Source organism: Atta cephalotes (assembly GCF_000143395.1).
Source record: "Atta cephalotes unplaced genomic scaffold scaffold00003, whole genome shotgun sequence".
NCBI classification, from domain to species: Eukaryota; Metazoa; Arthropoda; class Insecta; order Hymenoptera; family Formicidae; genus Atta; species Atta cephalotes.
The window spans coordinates 1,939,313-1,953,579 of NW_012130067.1; the positions used below are offsets into that span (position 1 = coordinate 1,939,313).

The window sequence follows — 14,267 nt, forward strand, 5'->3', positions numbered from 1 at the left end:
ATGCGATTTTAAAATAATGCAATTTAATAAAATAATTTTATCATTTCAAATTTTCATTCTCGTGAAAAGGCTAGCTATAGACGTCATTAATTAGACCGAAGGGCGGTGCGATGTCATAATCGACGTAAGAACTCAAGCTCACCGAGGTTCTATTTATTGCCAGGCATGAGCTAAACGCGTCACCTTAATAATACAATTTTCTCGTATGTATTTGTGTCGCGGTTTACCTCCACGGCAAATCTAATTTCTGCTGTATCGTAACCACGTTTATTTGTTTCGGATGATAGACATCGATTTTTCTTCGTGATTAATCGACAAGGCTCCTGTCGCTATAATTTTACGTAAGATAATACGAGTGTCGTGGTATCAATTTAGAATCATGAAACATCGATTCGGAAACTGCCAATATTTACTTAACGTGTTTAATAGCCATAAATTCATAACGTTAAGGCCGGAGCACAGACCTTTGGATGACGCATAATACATAAAGCATAATACATAAGAAAATCCAACCAATTGGAATCTTTTATTTTCATAGAAAAAAAAATGAAGGACTTTGATTGGTTCATTTTCTTATGCATTATGCGTTATGCGTTATGCAAGACCCTGTGTTCCCGTCTTTGTAGACTGCATTTTTAGATATCAAAGAAGCAATGGCAACCCAATCCCTTGAGGTAACATTTTGTTATTTCTAACTTCCATGTATGTCAAAATGTAAATTAATCCATTTCTGTAGTTGTTTTTAAACTACAGAAAAGAAAATAATAATATTAATGTATATTTAATAAATAATAAACTAAATTTGAATAAAATAAATCAAATTTAATACATTCTCTTGAATTAAATTGTTTAACTTCAATGATTGAATTAAATTGACATAATGATTAAGAGCAATCTATAGAAATAATTAAAAATAAGGTATAATTTGACATTTATGAATTTAATAGTGCAAAACGAATTTTTGGGAACCATTGTATCAGAGCATCATATTTCCTTTTAAAACGTTCAGCGACTTAACTTTCTCTCACAGCTTCTTTCTGCATTAGGTCACTTTATGGCATCACTTCAAACGTGGCCTTCTACGAATCGGCCCATTGACCTGTTCGTCAAATTTCAGGGTTATCGGTAATGACATGAGGGACCTGAGGTTAGCATCGCCGAGCGGTCATTCCACTCAGCGATTGATCAGCCCGATCGGACATTTGCGAGTCACTTCGTTAAACGACCATCGTGTTTCCAGTCCCAGCGACAGCGAGATACGCGTGCACAGTCCAAGTAAGTTTTCCTTTGTACTATATTTATTAATCTGCCCGATATTTTTCACGGTTTCCACGGTAACTTTTCGATGAGGCGACCCATGAATCTAGCAGGTGGCGAAGCGATTAATTGGCGACGGCTAACTCCGAAGAATCCGGCTTTATGAAAGAACTCAAACTTTTGCCTCGAACTCGAAGTTGATTAAGGTGCAATTAATATATTGTTGGTCGTAATATACGAATCACTATCGCGACGGCAAGTTTGACAGCTAGGAAAAAAAGTTACGACGTCGACTAGGTTGTAATACCGTCTCCGAGCGAAAGAGTTACGACTTTCCTCCTTTTTGTAGCAAAGCACACAAGAGTGCAAACGCTAATTAATGACGCTGACGAAGACAATGCCAAAGGTAACAACGTTCACGTTGTTCATAAAATGATCCTTCAACGTACCGGGCACATTGCGCTATGAAATTAATGGCTCGCTAAGCGCGCTAATTAATCAGATTTTTTTCAAAGTATTCCCGATAAATTTTCGTAAAATTTCGCGTATAATTATTATCTCAATTTCGTGACACAAATTTTGCGGTACGCAGTGGAGAAACATCTTGATATTGCAAAAGATTTTTGTTCGAAAAAATAATATTCTATTTGAAAACATATACACTAAATGAGCACAAGCTTATAAAAATTAGTTTCTTTTGCCTTATTTTTTGTTATGTAAAAAATATATATTAATTTATTAAACATTACAATTTTTTTCAAAACAGACGTTTCGATCATCCTCAGCGATAATAATAATAAGCGATAATAATAAAACTTGTTTTATGTTTTATGTTCAAATGATGATCAAGTATTTTACATCATTTCGCAGCATTAAATTCGTTAAATTGTGAAATTGATTAAATTGATTTGGCCTCCAATTGCCATGAGCAAAATCAGCCTGAATTGTGAAATACAATTAATAAAATCTGCAGTCACACATAACGTATGAAAGACAAAAATATAAAAATGTGGAACGAGTTGTCACTAATGTCAGATATATGATTGGACTTTGTTATTATCATCGTCATTGAACATCTATATCATCGCTGAAAATATCCCGAAATATGTTAAAACGTTCCTTTCCGAAGAAATTGTAATGTTTAATAAATGAATATAATAATAAAAGATCTAATAAAATAATTGCATTCCAAGTACCGTGCGGTATTCTTATTGTCTAAATTGTTATTTTTAATATCGAGAATCCATTAATATGTATATTACATTTTATTATAAAATATAGTATGTGCATAAATATTATTATAATCTACGTAATATATTACTGCAGCAAATCTCTATCTCTAATATTCGAAGCTGGTCTCTAATCCGGCTCGTTTGGAACGTTTGGTTCGTGCGAACTTACGAATGATGAACAGAGCCTCGCTCGGCGGATGAGCGATTAATACCCGCGAGATTAAGCGGCGATTTAACGTCTGCTCTGAATCGCGAGATTGCCGAACCGCCTGAAAAGCGCATAAATTTAGGTCGAGAATTTCAGCGGGCGCCTGGGGTTAATTACCCGAGGATCCGTGGCAGTGATGTCCTGGTAAGGTTTGTGTGCCACCTATCTAATGCACAACGTGGAATAATGGAAATCCCGTGTGTGCCTCCGTACGCCCTGTCTAACTACGGAAAGGTACGCATGATCGATATCGAGTCATCCAACCACGGAGGAACATACGAATTGAGGTTGCACAATATTATCGCGCGAATGGGGGCTTTAATGGAGAATCATAAGAGAAATCATAATTACACTATTCATTATTCCTTTTTAATTAAAAAAAATTGTAAATTTGTAACGACAAGCATTTTGAAGAATAAGTGATACAATTTCAGCCAATTTTCTTTCTTTCCCTTGACCGCGTTTGGAGAATCGAATCTGATTGATCGAATCTGATGCTAAGAAAATTGGAAAAAACATTGTAATTTTTTTGGAAATACGAACGATGCTCCTGGATGATATCTCCTAGCAAATATCTTCTTCAAAAAAGAATAGAGGAAACACCGCAATCTAAATATCACGGTTCACCAAGAATTTTCTTTGTGCAATCCGATTGTATCTGTATAGGTACAATAGCTGCGCAATTTTCTGCGTTAGACAGAAGTCCGTGCTTCTCCATTTTACGACACGTCTAACGGTCGCAGCTGCAGAACATTTCTGTAGACATTTGAATATCCTATACAAGGCGTTCCAGATCCATTATCGTTCAGTCCAGCCACAGATTGTCGAGTCAGAACAAATATGCTAATATCCATAGATCTTTTAAAAGATATTTAAAAAACGAACGAAACTGAATTTATGATGAAAAAAAATGTATAATTTAATCGCTGAAATATAATATAAAAAAATCGTTAATTTATTAAATTCTTGCTAAGAAAGAATTCTAAGATTCCTCAGAGAAAGTCTGTGGCAATCTGTGGCTGAAAATAATGCCTGCGATATTATCCTGTAACGGATGCAACATCATAACGAAAGGCAGTAGCTCCGACAGTTCCGGCGCAGTTAAGTCTTTTAAGCAGTTAAGGCGCAAATACAAACGACTACCATTCACGTGATTAAAGAGAAAGTCAATCTGCTCGGTCGTTATTACAATTTTTTTCACTATTCCACTATTCTGAATCTGAGACTGCAAGCCAAAGCAAAGGGAGGAAGAACAAAGAAAAAAAAATCTTCGAGAAAATCAGTCGATTTCGATATTTCCGGTTTCATAGATCCTTTCGCTCGTTACGACACGCTCAGAACTACGCGACTTCCTCTTCCAGCGGCTTTCTCCTGCGTAACTTATCTTCTTTTCTGCTCGCAGGCGAGAGAAAAATGATGAGCCCGATCGGCAGGGAGGTCGACCGCGGCGGAGGCACGATGACGGGTCCAAGACAAGGCCAGCAGCGACCACGCGCAGATTGCAGCGAGCTGCTGCATAAAAGGGTGAGTAAATGCGACGGGCAAGTCGCCTTAACACCTCGGTGCGAAAGAGCGCCCCGTCTAGAAAAGAGCTCTATTTATAAAAGAGTAGTGTAATCATTTCATCTGAGCCGAATACTTAGCACAACTTTCCTATTGGCTATTTCGACCGCCATTTTTAATTTGATGGTCTAACATCCAATAGCGCTTAGTAATTCTTTAATACGATATGTGATTGCAGCAAGCTTTCCAGCAAGCGACACAGTGTGATACTGTGATCATGTCATTTTCATTTAACATTAGTATAAAGAACAAGGATGTAATGATTCACTGTGTTACACTGTGTTATCTGTATCTCTTATTGGAAAACACCCATAATTATTAGGATAAACATGGCAGACCTTTACACTATTCTTTACATATAGAGCTCTAGTCTAGTGACCCTCCAATAAGAGTCTGGACTCGAGTCGCAATTTTGTATGCAGAGTGGTAGTTTTAACAAAAATCTGCGAGAGAGAAGGACATATATTTGCTACTTCTTCCCTTTCTCTCTATTCTGTTCTATTTGTTCCTAATTATTTCTTTCTCTCAGAAATTGTTAAAACAAGGCGAAAACAAATCAAAAGCGGCTTTCTCACATCCAGACTTTTATTAGACGGTCTCTAGTCCTGTCGATCCCGATTGGCATGGCAGAGCATGATGGATGGAGAGAGGAAATTCGCGCGTCCATTCGCGGCATCGATCGTGCAACGGTCGCGCGCGTGAATTAACCATGTCGTCGTCGCGGTGGCCAGTCACCGCAAACGGGAAATTTATAGCTGGGGAACGATTGCGAACGCGCACGCTTCGTAAAAGTGTCACCTGTATCACGCACCAAGTCTCGCCGATGGCTGACATCCGACGGCGATTCGGTTCGGTTCCGCGGTGAAGTCTAACATTCTCGCAAATTGCTTGTGGTTTGTTTACGAGCGTACGGCTTACTCTCTCGCTAATCCTTCAGCTCGTAAAAATAAATTACGTATACGTGTAGCACGGTAGCGCGTCCACGACGTGAGTTTATTGTCCATATAAAAAGGCGACGAGCTTGAAAATCCCCGATTTATATAATATTGGTGGATCGAGTTATCGCGCCAAGATCAAATTACCAGAAACAAAATGGCGAATTCTCCTGCGAACGTTGCACGATCGACGGTTTGTCATTTTACTGCTTTTATCTATAACTGTCTCTTTGTCTCTTGTCATGCAAACACACACGCTATCCGTTTTATTGACGTGGCATAGCCTGCATATCATCATCGCAGCATGTAAATTCCATTAGCTCAATTAATTAAAATGTTGCCCCGAGAGAAAGACAGAGAGAGAGAGAGAGAGAGAGACTCTCACCTTCGTACGTGTTATATGCACAGTATGCATCGCGTTGTAAATGGAATTGATAATATTTGCGCTTATGGTATCGTGCGCAATAAATGCGAGGCGAATTATTTTCATCGGCGTTTTCGACTTTTCCAAACGAAAAATAATTCTGATGAGGTTATTGCTGATGAATTTTTCATTATTTACAAAGTATCACATTGATCCATGTGATCCTGAATATGAAATAGGTCATCATTGTTGTTTCGTTAAATGCATTAGGTCATGATCTTGCAATCAAAACTTAATGAAAATCAATGAAAAATGAGGTGTCGATCGAAAATTGCATTGAGATTCGGTGATTCGTAATAACAGTATCGATAACGTTATATTTTTGTTACGTTTTTATATCTATACTAAGAGAAAAATATCTATACTAAACATATCTATACTAAGAGAAAAATATTTAATATTTGCATAATTGCGAGGTAAAATAATTATGGGTTAAGAGCTTCATTTTTATAATTATTACTGCTATAATGTTAGTAATAACCATACATGTAGTTGAAACGTGAAAAAGTTACACTATAAATTATAATTTGAAATATTAATATAGTAAATTATTAAGATAGAATGTAAATGATAAATAAATGAACATTTTTATTCAGTAAACGCAATTATAATTATAGTGAATATAATTATTTTTTTTAATTCATTTACTACGATAAATTTATATGGTAATAATAATAATTTAAAAATATGTTAGAAAAAACTAAACATTTTCAAGCAGTATATGTAACCGTTCTTTAATATCATAATTAACTATATTTGCCTGATTGAAATAATTGTAAATATATAGTTGCCCCCAAAAAAAGACTAAAAATTATAGTTAAATTATAGTAATTGCTATTTTTTATTTCTCAATGTTCACAACGATAATACAGCCTTTAGCCTAAAAATATTAGACACTTATATTTTTTTCATTCATCTCGAAATCTTTTACCTGAATTGTTACTTATTAATTAACAGCATTATACGTTAAGTTTAAAAGTTAATCTTAAAATTAGGAATAATTAAGATAATTTATAACAAATGCCATAAGTTCATTTTTTAATTAAAATTTTAAACAATGGTTAATAAGATACTTAAAATTTTAATATAACGATATCGACAGTATTATTAAGAATTACAGAATTCCAGTACTGAGCAGAACTTCGAGAACTCTTTTGTTTCGCGATCACATTAAAATAACGAAGAATCTAATGAATCTAGGATTGCACTTTACATCTTTTTTCAAGTCATTTCTTTAGTGTATAGCATAAAATTCTAAGCGTGGCTTGAGGAGTTTTACAAGTTTGTGTTACAAATAATCCTGTTAGACGATTCTTCGACACGATTTCACGACCTGTTCCGCAACAACGAATACTTAGATTCAATCAAGAAACGGATTTTTCGCCCTGTGAACGGCAAATTCGGACGAGAACCCATCGTTTTCTTAACTCGAGCTTATCTTAAACGCGCAGAACACGAGAAGGCAAGAAAGTAACGACCGAGTGTCGTCGTCCTGGCGCCATTACATACAATGGAGTGGCGAAGGGCGGCAAGAGGACTAGGACGAAAGGGGAGGGCGAGGGAAAGAGAAAGAAAGGAGAAGCGAAGAGAGCGACGGAGACGGCAGAGAAAAAGACAAACGAGAAACATGGGGTCCAGGGTCGATCCTGCATACGGTCAGCACCGGTCAGCAAGGGCACCGTGCCAAGGAACTGCAGACGAGTCTTAAGCTTCGTGCACAATGGATTTCGCCGTCTGAGCATGATGGCACGGCATTCATCCTTCTACACGAATTCATCGTTCCTCACGACGAATCTTAGCGTAGGAGAATAGCTCTGACATAATATGTTATTTATTACGGCAATGTAGGATTTGTGAAAAACCATCTATAAAGTGGTGGCACTGCATACAATGTGATTGCGTCAGAAGCTGGCGAAATAAGCCATCAAGATTCTCCAATTTTTACAAGAATACTTAATTTCTCCTCTTTCAACAGCGCTTCAGATTAAAAGAATACATGAAAGGACAGTTTTGCTGAAGTATCTAACAAATCTGAAAATATTGTCGAAATTGAATTGTTTTTTAAATTTTGTCGAAGCATCAAAATAATTATGTAGGACGCTCAAACTATTAGAATATTAACATTTTTTGTAACATTGCTCATCATGTTTCAGATTCCCGCATTATTATTTTACTTAATCCAATAAAATTATTTTCAAATTTGTATCTAGCTAAATTTTTAAACACTTCGGTAAAATCATTTTTTTCTATGTAGCGTTCGAAAATCAATTTACGTCTCGAGTTTTAGCTTATTGTCGACCACTACCCAACGATCATATTACAAAATACAAAATACAAAAGTCGCAAAATATCATTTCTTCCCCCTTACCAATCGAACCATCACAATAATGTTAAACCGCGAATCATCTTCCCGCGTAAATCGATACCTCATATCTTAGGGACGCGTCAACCGCGGGATGTCGCAAAGAGATACACGTCCGTTATCACGTGTAAATCTCGTTTGTTGGTCCATGTCATCGTTCTAATAACTAATAGAAGTCGATGGAAGAACATCCGCGGAATGAGAGAATCGCGATGAAGCGAGAGGAACATGAATAAGCAGCTTCGAACTTTCGTCAGCAAGCATACTCGCGTGTGGTCGAGAGACCACGACCGGGGCCCTTCGGGGGCAAAAGATACAAAACGCCGGGCACCGGGCGAACCAGGCAAGGCGGCGATGCACACTATGCAACCGGCTGGTCGGTCGACGAACAAGCTAGCCGATCCAACCGGGCATGCCAGTCCGCCCGCCGAAGCGTCGCTCGACGCGCGCCATACCGCTTCTCGTTCGTCACCCCAACGCGAGATTCGTAAGTTCGTGGAATTTCTTCATTTTCTGCAAATTGAAACATCCCCCATCTGACTAATCCGTGAGAAAAACGTAGGAACTTCCAGAGCGCAAACAGGTAAAGTAGAAGATTCGAGATATCACAGATTACTATTTCTGGAATGCGATCAAGTAATTTTGTTTGATACATTCGTTGGAAGTCAAAGATTTGAAATTAGGAAGGATGGAAAGTGATCTCCGGAAACCTTTCTTTGAAATTTGACATTCTGAAGATGAAATTCAGCGTGAATTTTCAGGGTCTCTCTGTTAAACTTATTGAGGACATCACGCTTTGTTTGTACTTTCGAAGAAATGAAGTGGATTCTATCATGTTAGTCTTATAAAAGAAGAAATATCTTTTATATAATTATCAACATGTGTCTGCATTTAATAATTATAGAGTTGCCACGAATTTCTCATCCTAAAATTTCATAACTTTTTCCTGAGTTTTAGATAAAATTTCATGTTTTTTCTGAATTTCAATATTTTAAAATTTTTTATTCTGACTTGGAAACTGTTAAATATTTTGTTAAGAGAGCAATTTAACATAGTAATGTAAATTACTGTTAATGCTCGTAAAAAATTACTGATACTGTTTGCATTTAATTGTTAAGTTAGTAATATTGCAAAACTACGTAGATGTGATGTACGTATATAAAACTTCTTTAAAATAAGAATTTTAATCTTTTAGAAAATCTCCTGACCTTCCTTGATTTCCCTTACTGTTTTCAATTGCCTTAATTCCTTGATTTCCAGTTTTGTGGCGAACTCTGAATTATACGTAGAAGATAAAAGTCGACAGGCATTAAGCAGCCGCAAGAGAATGCGGCAAATTGAAAATTCCTTGACTTTCTACAAGAACTCTGCTTGTTTAAGGAGGAATTGTCCTTGGCGATACAATGAGCAAGCGTGAGCGTGCCTTTCCTTTTCGCGATGTTCCTTCGTCGTATATCGCGCGATCATGTTGACGTACTTCAATGCGTACTTCATTGGCGAAGGATTTAGGATTCGCTGAGCGACCATTCCTGACAAGGGAATGCCCTCGATCTCGCTCTGATATATCTCGCGAATACAGATTGTACGACCTCGCAAAGATACCGCGACCAGCGAGGACTCCAGTGGAATGCGAAGAGCGTACGAGCTATCTTTTGGGACCTGTCTGTTAAAATAAAGAAGGCGTATTTTCGTTTCACTGAAAGAAAACTACGATCCAATGGTGATTGCTATACGAATTTCATTTCTATATTTCTTCACTGCAACGCTACGTGCATCGAACCTCGACATGACCTGTATCTGTTTGCGCTCGTCCGTGTCGATATGTCTATAAGAATTTGTACGTCGCCTCTGGCTCGTCTCCCTCAGCCAGAGAGACGTATTAGAAAATTGGAAAGTAATAGAAAACTATGACTCGCCCTCTGTTTCTTCGCTTTTCTACGATCTTTAGAAATTCTTACAATGGCGCACAAGAGATACGACCGTTCAGCTAATTTGCTCGTAACTTCGAAATTACTTGAAAGTCGAACGTTATAGATAAACACGTCTGAACTAGTTAAACTTTTTAAAATTGAGAGATATAAAAGAGAGGAAATAGTCAGAGATAAATATAAAGAGATTCTTACATGATACTTTTGTACCGAGCGATAGAAATTTAAAGGGATATTTATACGATCAGAAATAAATTGTAAATTTCATTCCATTGACGAAATAATATCGATACACAAACGATTGTTTGACTGACGAAATAATATCGATACACAAACGATTGTTTGACATAAATGCGGGTAAATATTCAGCTGAATGAGTCATGTAGTTATACGTAAATTGATAGCGTGTCACTTTATTATTATTTATTTACAATTGCCTCGCGCAGTGCAAATATTAAACAAATTACTCTTCGATAACTGCTGTTATTTCAGCAATTATTTGCATCGCGTTCCACTTTACGTCACATTGCCTTCTGTCGTATTATATTATACGACCCAGTCGGATGTTCGCCTCTCGCTTCACCTCTGAAGCTACCACAAATCCAACCGTAAAAGCCACTAAAACGTAGCGGTTTTGGAACAGCGGGGACGAATGCAAAATGGCAGACGAGGAAATCGGCTAAGCGGTAATCCCCTCTTGCCTAGGCTCTCGCCGAGAAATTCCAGCAGTTAAAAAGTTTACATACAATCTCGCAGACACAACTGACATAAAACCGCCGGTTGAAATTTCGATACGGCTAAACGGGCTACCTTGTAATTCGGGTCAGTGTGGCTCGCCACATTCTCTATTTCTCACATTCGCGTGGAATCTGTTTCCAACCAGTTTCCACCGTTTTATTAGTTATGGTCCACAAAACTAGATGACCACGTATATATTTCTATACACATCTTTATTATATTGACGCGATAGTTTGTTATTTACGTAAGCGAAGGAAGATATGGGAAAGAGAAAAATAAGTCAACGGTATATAAACAACAGTTATTGCATATTCTGAAAGATCTCACTGAATCGGATGATTTAGGACAATAGTAGCTACAATATTTTGCCGTCTACATTGGCGCAATTGTGAAATGTTGATGGTAATTTAACTCGTGCTGTCGATGATAATATTTTCTTCTCTTCCATGCCAATCAAATCCACTCGGTGTATTCCGTGTATAATTGCAAAATTAATCCATCGCTTTGCTTTCTCTAACAAAAGCCTCGTCCTCTCATTTCTCCATCGTGCGAAAGCTCACGCGATACCTTGAGCAATCCTCGCAGCCCCGTAACGTAACAATTCCATATGTCACAGCTCGATTACACTTGCGTTGTTTGCGTGTGTGGCTAACAAACGATTGCATGCCTCGACAGAGTAACATCAGCTCCCTGAGAGCGGATGCCAGCGGCAGGCTGGTGACACAGGCTGGCGCATCCGGGCTGGTGCGTGTCTCCGCCGGCGAGCTCCTCGGCAGGACCCACGAGGAACTGGTGCTACTGTTGATCCAGCTTCGACGTCAGAATGCGACGGTCCTCAAGGCGATGGAGACGTGCCACATGGAGATCGAGGCGCAGGTCCGAAGAGAACTTTTGCACGCGATCTCACGAAATTTTCACAGTAATTAGATGATCCACGGACGGTGACGGTGACGATGACGATGGCGGTCGTGGGCCCCTTTAGGGGTCCTGGCAAACCGAAGCCGTCTGGAGAGACACGTCGTAGGCTCCTCGAGCTCGAGGGGTGTCGCTTTTTAATGATTGCTTTAATTTGCGTTAGAGAGAAAGAGAGAGGAAGAGAGAAAGAGATAATTTGCTTTGACAGACGATCGTGCAGTTTGACGAGATCTTTCAGGATGTGTTAGAATAGATCGATTGTAAATGCACGCAGATTGTGAATCCACGTGACGATAATATAGTATGAGTGATCAATATTGTTCTTTTCTTTCATAGTTGACAATGTGACGTAACGCTCGCGCGCAAATAAACGGATTGAACGTATTCAATTGCGCTTTACGGACTTTGCGATCCGCAAAGTGTAATTGATTGCTAAGCAAGCGATACATTGGTTCTTTCACGTCTTATATTTAGCTCCGAGTCTCAACTCGGAGCTTCATGGACTATTGGACTAAAAAAAAAAATCACTTCTCTTTCTTTAAAGAACATTATCAGATGACTATGTTCAACGTCAAATGTGGGACATAGATGAATATACACCTGTGATCTCGTGACGTGTGAGATTCGAGGAGAAAGTCGAGTCGAACTTAGGGTCGCCTTTCTACGCAAATATGTGTTTATTGTCCGGCTTTATTGCGTTGTATGTCATGAAGTAACGTGTCGCTTAACGCGCGAAAACGCAAATGTTGTTTGTTTTGACGCGGAGAGCAAAGGAACCTCTGCAATAAACGCGATAAACGTTTCGTGTATTTTGTTTGCACCCGCAGGCTAGACTGGCAGATCTCGACACGCCGAGACGGTTAGAAAATCTTCAAAAACTCGAGGAACTCAAGAGGCATCTAATGGATCTCGAGAAGCAGGTGAGACACGTGAAATATACCTTGCGGAGGTTTACCTCGAAATATTTACATAGATATGAAACGATGGATTTTAGCAATCAATAACTTAGAAAAAGAATAAATAACTTAACTTTGAAAAGATTTGAGATTATAATTTTTTCAAATTTTAAAAAGTGGCTAAATTATTATCGTATTTTTCAAACTTAATTCTTCTCTAATTTTTGATAACGTTCATCAATATAAAATTTTAAAAAATATTGATTTAATTAATACTGTTAATTAATACTGTTTCTAAACGTTAGTACACATTGTATTACACATTAACATTTATATTGCACATTAAAAAGTACTTTGAGTTTAATCACGTTCGATTTTTCCCAAAAAAAAGTACGAGAAGAGTAAGCCTCTCGTGAACCTCGTGGACAATATGGTGAAACTGGGTTCTTTATATAATCGTAACACTGCCAACGGGACCAGCAATGTTTCCGGTTCTCGACACGATCTGCACGAGAACGCGAGGGATCATCGCGACCGTTTGGAATTTAACCAAAGGGTGCAGGAGCAGCGATTGTTGGCCGAGGAACGTAGGGATTGGGACAGGTTGAGTCCCGATCATGGACAGTTGCAGGTGATTCATTTAATTATCATTCCACAAAAAAGTTTAATTAATGTGGATACACGCAATAGAAATCATTGTTAATTAGGATTCTTAAATAATTCTTATACTTTCGCAGCGTTAGAAACGCATTAATTAAAAATATACGATCTTATAAACGGAATGTCTCGATTTACAGTACATATATTCTTTGCTTTCTCAATCTCGTCAGATATCATCCATGAAATATACGTTTTACCCGTTCCAATTTCTGTCTCTTACGTCTCGTATTATTACATTCTCTTTCCACAATGTAATACTCCGTGCTAAGAAAGCGTGAGGTGCATCAGACATGGAAATCTTCTTGACCAATGAAAGCAATTCCTGATCTCTCGCGTGCTATAATACTAAGCGAAATCCACGGTAGACAAGTTGTAAAGGCCGATTGGAAAAAGAGTATGTGCAAAAATTAAGAATTACTCTCGCAGTCTCAACCACAAGAGAGACCGAACTCGGACGACATTTACGACCTCTCGTAAATTCTGCGAAGAGCTCACTTTACCGAAGGATATATACTTTCTAGACGAGTCAAGTCTCTAAGGACAATGTCCATTTAAGTATCTTACTTTTCGTTTCCTTCTTCTTATTATTTGTCCTCAAGACTTTTCAACAATCGCATACGTCGTTCACCGGTCAAAATTTAATTAAGCATATATTTAATTAAGAATAACAAAATTAATCCAATTTGACACTTTTGTGCAGTCTTACAAATACATTTCCGTGCGATAAACAAATAAAAAATAAATAAAAACGAACGAGAAAGGTAATGAAGAACCTTTTTACTCTTTTTCCTTTCTTTTTCAATTTAACTAATATTCAATTTAACTAATTATTACAATAATAATCTCGTTGACTTCAAAGAGGTTTAAAATAATTGCTATATAGAGAAGTATAATAGGTACTATAATAAATTAAAATTATGTGTCACACTAAAGAATATTATCGAATATAAAATCAAAATAATAATATTATCGAACATAATATTGTTGAAATTAAAAGGTTTCTTTGACCAATATTTTTCGCTACTCGCGAAAGAATTTCATTTACGGACAGGAATAGAGACAGGGTGTTGAGAAAATAGAGATTCTGGAACGTTGTTCTAGAATTAACGATGGCAAATCTCCTTTTTCTCTGAGATCTGCTCCAATTGA

General features: G+C 37.6%; 1 protein-coding gene across 1 annotated transcript in view; it reads left to right on the forward strand.

Annotated features, from left to right (window-relative positions):
- LOC105625723 overlaps positions 1-14,267 on the forward strand; it is a 140,744-nt gene that overhangs the window by 119,925 nt on the left and 6,552 nt on the right. Inside the window, exons 13-17 of the mRNA XM_012207046.1 lie at positions 1,118-1,275; positions 4,100-4,221; positions 11,323-11,523; positions 12,390-12,482; positions 12,850-13,089. Coding sequence (XP_012062436.1) covers positions 1,118-1,275; positions 4,100-4,221; positions 11,323-11,523; positions 12,390-12,482; positions 12,850-13,089 — 814 coding nt within the window. The remainder of the gene's footprint in view (positions 1-1,117; positions 1,276-4,099; positions 4,222-11,322; positions 11,524-12,389; positions 12,483-12,849; positions 13,090-14,267) is intronic.